This window comes from Anomalospiza imberbis, chromosome 3, assembly GCF_031753505.1.
Source record: "Anomalospiza imberbis isolate Cuckoo-Finch-1a 21T00152 chromosome 3, ASM3175350v1, whole genome shotgun sequence".
Classification (NCBI taxonomy): domain Eukaryota; kingdom Metazoa; phylum Chordata; class Aves; order Passeriformes; family Viduidae; genus Anomalospiza; species Anomalospiza imberbis.
Window position 1 is genome coordinate 51877480 of NC_089683.1, and position 12677 is coordinate 51890156.

Below are 12677 nucleotides of genomic sequence, written 5' to 3' on the forward strand. Positions count from 1 at the left end.
AGCATGATGCGTCTTCAGAATATTAATAACCAGCGTAATACTCTGGCAATGATACTTTCATTTGAACTGAAGATGGATGGATAAGGTGCTTTGCCAAAAAGTTTATTTGTCCTTTACAAAATTTCTTGCGAGCTTTAACAGAAATTTCTAGTCTGTGTTGGCTTTTTCTGTCTCACATATAGACTAACTCACAGAAAATTAGAGATCCATCTCTCCCTGAAGGAAATGTTTCTTTTGATTGTAGGTAAGAATAATCTTATGCCAACAATAAAACTCTTCGATAATACAGAGATGGATAACTGTCACAATGGTGCTTTATTTCTTTCTCTGCTTTTTAATTGAATAGTATTTAGAGTAATTAAAATTATTTACAGTTTAATAAAGACCTTTTCAGGCATGGTCTTCAATGTTGAAGGGTTTGTACTTCTTTACTATTTACACATCTTTATTTCCAATTTTATGTTTTCTCAACTCTTTTCCAAACTCACAACTGAGGCCAGTAGTGTCCACAAACAAACAAACAAACAAATAGAAAACCCCCCACTTCTTTTTATAGCAATAATTTCTAGTAAAAACATGTAAGCGTACAGCTCTCAAATAATAGAACGTGTCTCTAAAGGTGAAACTAAACCTGAAAAAATGAACAAGATTATCACTCATAACTATTATAGAAAAAAATTGAAGCTAAAAGAAAATTAAGCCTGAAAGAAAGAATTAAACTTCTTTGTCATTTGTGAATATGCTCAATAGTTTTAGTATGTTGAGAATATACATTGTCAAAGACTGCAAAGTCCCCTCCGGAATAACCTTTCACCATGTCCACTGAAGAATACTGCTTTGCCAGAGAGTATTAAATGTTCATTCTTTTCAAATTATTGAAGATAAATATTATTGATAAGGCTTGGACTGGCAAAAATAATTGCAATAAGAAAAAGGTGCTTGAGAGATATTTTCATATCTTCAAAGGATTCTGAATCTGATATTAATCCCATTGCCTGTGGAAGTCCATTGTCATTACTTGTACTTCTATTATCTTTGCTTTTAATTTACATCTCTAGGAAAGTGATCTTGGCTCTCTTTGGGATTATAATTATGATTGGACTTTTCCTCTTTCATGGCTAGACAATGTCCTTGCCACTCCTCTTGAATTTTTTTCCAATATACAATTGTATTGTGATATCAGCAATCTTATTTTTCAGTTACTATATTCCATTATAAAGTAAATGCTGTGCAAACATCTTAGCATTCAAAAAAGCTGCTAGAGTGAAGATTTGTCTATTGAGTAAAAACAGACATGGAGATTTTTCAAAAATTCTCATTCTATCCATGAATACCACAATAACTGTGAGTTAGATCCAATACAAATGCTTAAATGTCAGGCACAGCAATCATAGTGCACATTTCCAGAGTGAAATTTGAGAGAGATTTTCCATAAAAATATGAAAAAACATAAATCTGTTCATATTCTGGAGACAGCAATAGCACTGCACAATCTCACTGGAATTTTTGTTTTCTAGTTTAGAATGTTCAAATGACAGTGTCACCTAAAGAAGAATCTTTCATAAAGCTATAGATAAAATTATTGCTCAGAGTAGAAGGGATCTTGATACAGAAATGGCCCTTTACAAATAGGCAGAGAAAATTCCATAACCAAAAAATTTGGTTCTAATTTCATTAATAAACCTAACGTTTTGACACCCAAAAATCCCCAGATATATTTGTATAGATGGTCCTCCTTTGGGTCCAGCCCTAACAGTAGCAGGGCAGTAGCATGGAAAAATCACCAATTCTGTGTCTTATTTTGTTTTGTTTTAGAAAGCTTTTCTTCCAGAAGTCTTATTTATGGACCATGTAAATGACAGCACAAATTAGTTGAGAAAAGCTACTTGGACAGATCTGCACCTTGTGCTCAGGGGAACAGATTGTGATTTTTGTGAGTGCTACCTGCAGGAGCTCACCTGAGCCCCCAGCTCACCTCCCAGGGCTCTGCCTTCTGTGCTCACAAGCTTCAGCTCTGGGAGAGCATTTCGCTGTGCCTAAGCAGAAAAGCTGTTCACTAGACTACACCACAGAGCACTCAGAAAATTTCTGATAAGCTTTAGACACTGGCAATTAAGCTCCTTGATGTTTATATAGTTTTAAGAGAAGTCTGCAGAGAGACAGGAACAACTCTTGAGGGGCTGAGAGGTGCCAGTCACTGAGGAGACACATGCAGTACTCTGCACTCACATTTCCAATGGACTCGTGGCTTCAGGCCACATATGTTGTATTTCTGTAGCTCAGTAAAAGAGGTGACAAAATCAAGTATAAACAAGGCCAGATCCTGGCTGCCAGGATGAAATGGAGACCTCCAGTCACCTGGAGATGGTAAGTTATTTGAGGATGTTGCTATGTGAAAGCTTATGACATTACTTATGACAGAAAGGGACGCTATCTTCAGCAGGCACAGTCAAGAGAAACTGTTTTGCAGGGAGACAAGGTTGAGAATGCTTATACTCTAAAAGACAGAGGGAGAATCTTGAGCACACATCCAGGAAGTGGGAAAACACACTCAAAATATGTTTTACTGTTCTAGAAGGTGAAACATGTTTGAATTTGGGCCTTTTCACATCTGTGTGGCTGTATTATCCTGTAAGGTACCAGATCTGGAGAAATCACCAGGTTCTTGTCTGCTTCCTTTATACCAAAGATAGAAGACCCTTTCAGGATTCATGTCCAGACTCAGGAGCTTTGATTAGCGAGGAAAACATTCCCAACTGGCAGCTAGATACTCAGCTCCTTGATGGAGCAATTTCAGGTCCAAACAACTATACAGTATCTTCCAATTGCTTATAATTTAGGCAGCCTAGAGCTTGTTTATATGGCTTCTCCAAATTCTGTTTCTACATCTTTCTGTCCCAATGCAACGGGTAAGGCCTATGTCACTGATTTCCAGAGAAGAAGGGATTGCAATGTGGAGCGTGGTGCTGTCCATAGTGTTTTTATGGATTATGCCTTCCTAGCCATGCAGTAACAGCACTTTCAGCCTGGCCCCTGTCCTGGCCTGTGGTGAGAAGACATCTTCCACCCACATACATCCTTGCCAACAATGTGCTACAGCTTCAGAGTCTGTGCACCTCTGTAAAATTAAAAATGCACCTGTCTCTATGGGAAAAGAGACAGAGATGAAGTTTTACAGTTCTTACAGATGAAGTAAAGAGAGGGAACCTTTTCCTACACTCTCTGTAAGTTTTCCTAACATGAGGGGTCATCAATAGAAAGATAACTGCTCTTGGTCTTCAAGCCTATTAATTCCTTGGATTACAGATTGAGACTGACAGATTGTTTCATGAAATAGAAGCCTGATCCCATTCCATTTAACTTCAGAGAAAACTGGATTTTAATCTCAGAAACAACCGAGGTGATAGATTCTTCAATATGGGCATTTACCCCTTGAGAAGTTGATAGATGCCAAATTCAGTTCACACAGGGCTGCTTACACATCCTACTATTCGTGAGCTTTGCTCAATATGGAGAAGAAATATGCCTTAGTTTTGAAAAGATTTACATTCTTTCATCAGTAATTCCAGCCTTCTAATACATTTGCATTTTGATTTAATAGAAGTTGAATATAAGTTTTACATTTCAGCAAAACAATTTCAATATCCATAAAGATTATAATATAAATCCTACTTCCTTCACTTGTCTGCTTTAAAAATTCAGTGATAACTGAGTAATTTTTTCAGAAGATTAGGACGCAGTCCTTTCTTTAGGGGCCTGTGTTGGCTTCAGGTAAAATGCTTGACAGACCTCATCATTATTTCTCACTAAATATACTTTCCATATTATTATTCCTGAACTTTATTTCTATACTGACATACATATAACTCCTTTGCATTAACAGAAGTCCCACAAGCATGACAAGTATAAAAATAACATTTCTGTAATTCTATTTTTATATTAAAAATTTTCAGATTATCTGTAATAATTAAATAATAACAAATAATTAAATACTCAAGTAATAACGAAATAGTAAAGAATCCTTACAAATTCTTACAACAAAAAGCTCAGTAGATATTATGATTTGTGGTTTGCATTTAAGGGGTTTGCTAGAGCACAGCTGAAAAAGTTAGTAGACTGACAATGTAACTAGTGTCAGAATTTATATCACAGATATACAGTTAATTCTTAAAAAGATTACAAAATATTTTCCCTCTATTATTAAGTAACTGACCAACCTTTTTTCAGGGAAGGTTCCACTTCACCTAAACCAAGAGAAAAAAACAGGTATCAGAGAAAGATTAAAAAAAACCCCAAACCAACAAAACCCAAACTAAACCAAACCAAACCAAAACAAAAACAACAAAAAATCCAAAACCAAAATGAAAACAACTTACAAAACAAAACAAAACCAAAAAAAACCACATTTTTTCATGTTGGCTTATTTTATTTCAAAAAATATTTTTTCTTCTTTATATGCTAAATGACAAGCATCTATTCTGAGATTCCGGATTTTTCATTAAAAATCTAACTTTCCATAGAGTTTTGGATAGATAAATTCAAGATGCAGTAGTAACTAAGGAAATATCCAAATCTCTATTTGTGCTTCTGAATATTAACTTGTGACTACAATTAAAATTTTCCTTTACTTTATGCTTGCTTTCACATTCTAAGGAAAGGCTCGATGGTTCTTTTTAAATTCCAAATAAAGTACATATGAAATTTAACAAAATTGTAACTCTAGCAATGCTTCCAGTGAAACCCAAGGCAAAAAATAACCCATTTCAGTGTAACTATAAGCACTTGATTGCTGCAATATGTTATTGCACCTCCATGTAAGACAAGGAATTTGAAGGAGTGATCCTGGCCAGTGTGCAGCTTCAGCTACACTGACTAGAGCACAGAGTGGGCAAGGTGCTCAAAGAACTTAATTGTTATGATATAGTGCAGTAAGATACCTTAGTGCCTATTCACACTCCTGATTGATGATGAAATTCCACTTGGACAAAACACTGCCAGAGCTAATGTTTCCAAATCTAGTGAACATCAGGTCTCGAATTTTTGTCTGTCAAGTATTTTATGGCTTTTCCTACTGTCATTAGCACTTAGACACTCGAGTGTTTGAAAGTTTGCACGTGCTTTGGGAGCTATGAAATGTTAAAACCGCACACTGATAAAATTTTATCAAGCTATTTTTTATCTTTTCTATTTGTCAGCCTTAGGAGAGACTGACTTTCTGTTAGTTATGAATCATATCTCAGAATAGGATGCCTAATTCACAGACTCACAAGAAGCAGCCTATCTATTAGCATTCATATACCATGCTAATATAAAAAGCTCATGCACAAATTTAAAAGGTAAACACTGGGTAATATCTCAGGTTTCTGAACAAAAGGGTAGAAGTCAGTTTCAGTACATGTCACTTTTTAATTATATTCTGGTGTAGCCAAATGGAATATAAAATAAGTTACCGTGAAATGAAGATGTCACTCCGAAACTTATCGCTTGTCAGAATGACCAATATGATGTGACATGATGATCCACTACTGAGTGTGAACAGTCTCTGCCCATACAGGGGAACTATTTTTTTTTTTTGGTTGGTTTGTTTTTTTTTTTGTTTTTTATTAACAGAAGGAGACTTATTTCCAAAATCAAAATATTAGTAAGTTGCTTTCATTTATCTGATGAAGAATTGTACCATAATGGCAAAATAATTTCTAGTAAACAGAATTATTTGCAATATGTCATCCAAAATCATGGAAGTTCAGTTGAAATGCTATATATTTTTTTCATTTCAATATATTGCCCCATTATCAATATGTCAAATTGAAAAAAGTTTTAAATTTCTTGATGTATCTTGTATATTTTCCAGGGTTCTTTAGATTCTTGCTGATTAGAAGAAAGTAGCCATTTCCATTCTCTGAAGCAATCTCCTGATGCATATTTTGGTTGTGGCTTTGAAGTTGTATATAAATTAGTGTTCTTTTCTTCAAGATGTACTAATGGTAATATTTCATTCTGACAGCTTTTCTGTAATAGTACATTAAACATGAGATGAAAGCTAACAAAGAGACCAATTTACTGATTGGAATAGCCAGTGGATACTTTATTAGCAACAATGTTCACTTTTCCTTTTTGTTTGACCTTCTTGTCTGTGATGTTAAAAGCCGAGTAAGCCATTTTAATACGTGTAAAACAGCAGTTAGAGCAGTTACAGAAGTCTTTACATTACAAATACCTTCATCACTGTCATCATCATCACTCCATACGATGTCAGACAGTAAAGAAAAAAAGCCATAAATCCAATCAGAAGACTCTTCCAGTGTCTCATGAATGATTCTCAGTGGTTCTGTGCTGAGCTTGTGAACAGATCTTCCTGAGTGCAGAGTTTAAAACAAAAGTGATTTGAAAAAAGAACTCAAGCCAAACAACTCCTTCAGTAATAAAAGTTCATCTTTATTTTATACAGGACTAATTATACTACCTCTTTTAGCAGAAACAAGGATTGTGAGTGTTAATTTTTATTATTCAAGCATTTGAGGACAGCTCTCCTTCCTGTGGAAGGCTGGTATATACTGTATCTTACTGCACTTGCTGTTCACAGAGTGATTAAGGACCTAGTGTACAATTTGGTTTGATGTACTCCAGGTTCTGGCTCTCCTTCTAGGGCTTGGCTGGGCAAAATATAAATACAGATATCATTCTAATATTCTTCATTTTAGATAATCATTTCAGGTTTTAATCTGACAGATCCCCTGCCTCTTGATGCGCATCTAGGATTCAGTCCCACTCGTGTCATGTCTCCCCGCTGAGCTCCTTCCTTCACACAAGTCCTGGCTGAAGAAACTGGTGAGCCTCGGGTCTCGGGTTAGCTGCTCAGACAGGTCACATCATTGTCATGGACCACACATACAGGATGGGAAGAAGAAAGCTCAGGCCAAAACTAACCTGAGTTCAGAATAAACAGGGATACAAATCCAGATAGTGGCACAGAGACAACTGCTTTCAAACACATACTCCTGTGATTCTGGTTCTTCTCTCACAACTTTTCTAGAATTTCTTTCACATAACACCTGTGCACATGTGCATACTTGTTCTGGTCTCACTGCCCCTGTAGACAAGCAAATTGGGAAACAAGGGAGCTGTGCAGTTTCATGTCCTTCACCTTCCTGGAACCTCTGATGGAAGTGAGGCTTCTGCTCCCCACTGTATCTACACCCAGGCAGTGCAGCCATCAGTGGGTTATACCAATACTCCCTTAAAGGTTTTTCCAATTTGGATTTCACCAGATTTCTCTGTACCTGACACACTACTTCAGAGGGACTTTCCCATCTCTGACAGGCTTCTTCTTCTGACCATTCTGTGCAGCAATTTTCTACTTTCTTGAACTTTGTACCAAACATTGCTTGGGAAGAGGGAAAACCCTCATTCAGTCTACGATACTGCCCACTGTACTTGAAACTGCAGACTGAGTCATTGTCTGGTCTGTGCAAAGCTTTCCCACAAATACAAACAACTGAAGGAAGGCTACAAATGTGATTTTAACTTTTGACCTAGTGTTGCTCCTAGGAGTTTTGGTGGAAACATGTATCCTGAATTTAACATAATCAAGATGGGAACCATACCTCTTTTGTCTTTCTGTAAGTAAATATTTTAGTAGGAAGCTAAAGACAAGTCTCTTCAGGACTACTTCTGATTGCAGTGTTCTGACTCACAAGCCAAATCTCAGCATTAATCAGATGCAGTCTCACATGGACTTGCAGGCTAAAAATCATGCAAGGTGAAGGCTTAAAGTAACTTTTTTCAGTGACAGCAGTATGAGCAGCCATTTTCTTAAAAGTGTTGTAACAAAACTTAGATGTAGCTTTATTTGAAATATAAATGCATCACTATGCATGTTCATTTTATTTCCAATTAATTATTCTGAAACACAAGAGACCAGGCTTTCTACTGGTTTGCATCCGCTTGTTGATAATGCAGACCAAAGAAATGTTATAGTTAATATTTTGTGAATATTGTATTATATAGATATGTGCTGCTGAACAATCAACACATAAAATAAATTGAAGGTGTGACATGATGCAATGACAGAGTTGTAAAAAAATTAAGTTAGTGCACTACTGTGCACATTATTTTATTCAGAAAGATTGAGTAGTAAACCAGCAAATATTTACTTTGTTTAGCATGACACTTATTTGCGTTGTCTTCACGCATCGAGATGTAGAGATTTAATTTTTTCAAGTGATTTGCCACAAATTGTCTTCTCAAGCGTTAACCAGGAGAAGGAATATCTATACTTAGGGTCTTAAAAAGTAAATTTGTGACCTGACCCCTGATGCCATTTACACTTTATTCTAATCTAGAGGTGCTAAGGAGTCAAAGTGGACTAATAGAATGGACATGGCCAGAGGAATCAAGATTTTGATTCACAAGCAGGGATGGTTTAACTTTGGACAGCTGCCTTAATTTTCATTGTGGATATCCACCCTCCTTTTACCCACTGGTTGCTTAGGGAGGGCTCAGTTGCTTTTACAGCCACAGATTTTTACAGCTGCAAGGACTACAGCTATAAGCTAAACAAGAATTGGTATCAATTTATTTTAATATACTGGTCTATCAACTAGCAGTTTAAGAACTGCTTCTGCTTCACAGGTAGCAGAGCTGTCCCCCTGGGCAGGCAAGGGAAATGCTCAGAGAAGTGCAAGATCAAGAGCAGAGGAAATTACTCCAACCACCCCAGGGCAAGCCATCTTTGCTGATGAATCAGTCTTCAACATCATATCCTGGTCTTTAATTCATAACATCTTCATACCACACTATAAAAAGGGATTAGAATTTCTAAGTGTCCAGAGGCAAAATTGTGTGTCCAGTCATGCCTATGCTAACAGGCACAAGTTGCAAATCCTGTTTAACATAGAAAGTTTAGAAAAATCAGTTTGGAGCTGTGTAGAGAACACTTTATTGATATTTGCAAAATGAAATTTTGTATTCAAAAAAATACTGTGAGCTCACTTGAGGTCTGATGCAAGTGGCAAAAACCTGAAAAATTATGTCCTCTTGCACAGATCTTCTGTTTAACTTGTGCTGTATTTCCAACGTTTTTAAGAGTAGTGTTAATAGTAATGTTATGTTCTAGAATTCTTAAGAACACCTCACCAATGCTGAAATGAAAATTAAGACTGATTGAATCCATGATTTTAATTTTCCCAACAACTTTGACAACACCAGGTGCTACAAGCTCTCTAGTAGAATGAAATGTAAAGGAAATGAAACAATTCTGGTGTTAAGTACAGAGAAAGATTCAATTTACCTCACACACATGCAAAGAGAGACAACCACTTCCAGAAGATTTGCATACTCTTGCTTCAAGAGTGAAGCTGAAAGAATGCAGATTTTTGTAACGAAGTTTGAGCTTCATATTTTTTAATTTAGAGATGTCCAGAAATTGAAAGCATGATGAGATTTTTTTTTACAATCATCTTGTAGTCAACATATTTGACTGAATTAGCAGTCTTCTATCCAACTTCTCATTTCTTATCAAATCTTAGGAGACAAATTATTTTAAAAGTAAGCTCACAATATATTTCCTTTGCCAAAATATGGTGTGTAATATAGAATTTTTAACTAATCTACATCTATAATTAATATTAATATAGATTAATATAATAGATCTAAACTGTAATTATTACATCATATACCACATAAAATCCATTGCTCTGGAAGTAGAGGGGACAGGATTTTGCATTTAAACTGTAAAGAGGCTATTTCTCAGAATATTTCTCAAATAGATACAGACTTGTGAAGTTTAAGCTTTTGTTTAACTTTTAAATAGGGATTGAGCTAACTTTTTAATCTTAGATAAAATATTAAACAATTAATAAATGTCTGTTGAAGGAGGGGAAAGGAAGTAAATGGTTACTTAAGAGGTTAAATTTGGACAAGAAACATACAATTAATATTGAAGAATTTAGTTTAATCACAGTTTAAATTCAGATTATCTTATTTAGTGAAATATACCTGGAAGTATACTTAATCCCTGGTGTTCCTAAACTCCCTGAAAAGCCAGTGCATTAAGACATTGCGACCTTCAGAAGACAAGTGTCTCTCTTTTTTAGGGTTACATGAATTCATTTCCAAAGATACCCACTCCTTTCCATTGACTAGGAATGAAGTCTGAAGAACTAGCATGGACATGTCACCTTAATTTCCTGTTACTGAAGTATGTGACATGGACCCTGCTAGTGATGCTGTTTAAGATTCAAATCCTTCTTGTTATTGTACACTTTGGCTAAGCACTTAGATTTGTAACTTTACATTCATAATTAATGCCAGGTCTACGCAACTATTCCCCTTGATAAATTATTTACATTCCAGAACAGCACCGATTCCACAAAAATGCATTGCCAGAATGTTTTATTTGTCAAAGTTTTTTATTACCTGGTATAGTATAAAAGATGTTTTTCAGATCACTAAAAATTCCTCTTGTGCTGGCATGTTCATTGCTGTGAGCATAGTAACAGTTTTGTTGTTTTGTTTTCAGAGGAAACATCAGAATTCCAGAATCTTCTGGAAAATTATGACATTTAGAAGAGTTAAACCTGACAGAGGAGGAATTCCAATCAAATGGAAGGAATTTGTATACTACCTTTCAAAGGACTCTTATTCTAGGACAACTCAATTGAATTTGGAGAATGTTTGTTAGCTGTTGGAGATATCTGGAAGATTATTTGAATTTTCTGTATTAAAAATATGCAAATATATTTAAAATAATTATTTAAGAAATAATTTCATATGTGTTAGTGGTATTAAATACTTCTAAAAAAATCCCTGTGTAATTTGAAATAGCACATCAAGCGCTAAGATTCTTTGTGGCTTTCTAGCATTACTGGTACAGAAACAGTACTTTGATTAAAATGTGAGAACAGTCCTAAACAATTAATTTCTTAATTTCTGAAGTCTCTCTGGCTCACAATCTTAACTCCAAATTATTTTAAAATCAAATGTTTAATTTTAATTGTAATTAATAACTCACACATAAGACAACTGCTTGAAACCAGGCAATGACAAAGATCTCAATTCCTGCAATAGGCATTAGGCATGCTCTTGGTAACAAGAAGAGAGAAGATAATTTTCATGAAGTGACTAAGTATTTTTGAACAGAAACCCCCTTTTTTTCATCAAGACTGATAACGCATACTTTAAAAGTGATGTTTGGATACAAGAATTGAGTAATCACATGGTATGATTTGCTGTAGCCACTCAAGAAAATTTGGTTATGTTTAATAGTCTGTGTTATTTATTCCTGTGAAGTGTATAACAAAAAGTGACTAACTGATTATCTGTGCAAATCACTTCAGTCATTATTCACATCTTAGTAACTCTGCCAGAAATGAAGTTTCCTATCAATCTTTTTTGCTTGTCAAATGGTTAAAAGTATACTCAGAGTTCAACCTCTGTTAAGATGGCCTTTTTTATTTTTAATGAATCACAGCAAATTAGTTAATAATTGTTGGATTTTCATCAATTACATATTTTGACTCCAGTGAATTGAATGCAATTAAATTAAAAATGATAGTAATTATCTAGTGCAAAGATTGATCTATGAGATATAAACTACTTCATTGACATTGACAAGGTACAGCTGATGAAGACAGAGAATTTCTGTTGTGTTTGATACAAAACAAAAGCCTAACACTAGCATGTGGTAATAAAACATCTTCTATTCTTAGTAAAATATTCTACTATAAATATAGAGACCTATATTTTAATTTGAAAGTTTATATATTTGTAAGTTTCTTTCTTTATACTCTTTGATCTTTTGAAAAGTAGCATCTAAGATACTGAACTCAATATACACATCGTCTCCTATTACTACCATTCCAGTTTATCAACATAACTGTCCTTAGGTCTTATATTTCTATTTCATAGACTAACATTTTTGTCATCCTTATAGCTCTAAGCCATAAACAGGTATAACTCTGGTTGATACCGCTGAATTATTAGTATAAAAATACTAATTGAATTTTTAATTATATTACATATAAAAACTGTCAAAAAAGTGCAGAGTCAGCTTTCTCAGTAATGTCCATTTAATAAGTACATATAGTGTAAATATTAACAGCCTGTGGCTGTCTCTTTCTAATATCAACCTTAGATAATTATATTGAGGTCAAGTTCATAGAGAAAACCTTACCTGAAAGTGAACAAAGAAGCAGTTATAACTAGAATTTTCTTGCCAAAATTTAGAAAGAAGTTCACAAACTCTCACAAAGTAATTGAGTAATTTCAGGTCCATTTGATATAGTCCTACATGTGGATAGGAGTGTGTGTTTAGGGTGGGCTTTAAGTGTAGTTTATATGACTTGATTTGATATCAGCTGGAAGCTTTTGATTTGATAGTTCAGATTTTCATTAAGTGGTGTTTTCTGAAACATATTTTATCTAAAATATTTTGAAGCTTTATTTTTTTCTCATTCCATGGGTTCAATTCTCTGACTAAGAACACAGATCTTCAGACCTATAAGGGCATCTGTAATGCCCTTTAAAAGGCATTAAAAATGTAAAATTAGTACCTCAGCTTGACACCATTTCCTGGGACTCTCCTGGCTGGGGGCATCTCTTAGCTGTCAGATCCACTTCAAGCATGACAAGAAAATGAGGAATAGGCTGTTGCAAGCCCCAGCCAGGCGGAGTTTGGG

General features: G+C 34.9%; 1 protein-coding gene across 1 annotated transcript in view; it reads right to left on the reverse strand.

Moving 5' to 3' along the window:
- The window catches only part of LOC137471936 (triadin-like), a 106968-nt gene extending 99586 nt beyond the window's left edge, over window positions 1-7382 (reverse strand). Inside the window, exons 1-2 of the mRNA XM_068186642.1 lie at window positions 7145-7382; window positions 6218-6355 (exon numbers count right to left, since the gene is read on the reverse strand). Coding sequence (XP_068042743.1) covers window positions 6218-6355; window positions 7145-7382 — 376 coding nt within the window. The remainder of the gene's footprint in view (window positions 1-6217; window positions 6356-7144) is intronic.
- Between the last annotated feature and the right edge of the window lie 5295 nt (window positions 7383-12677).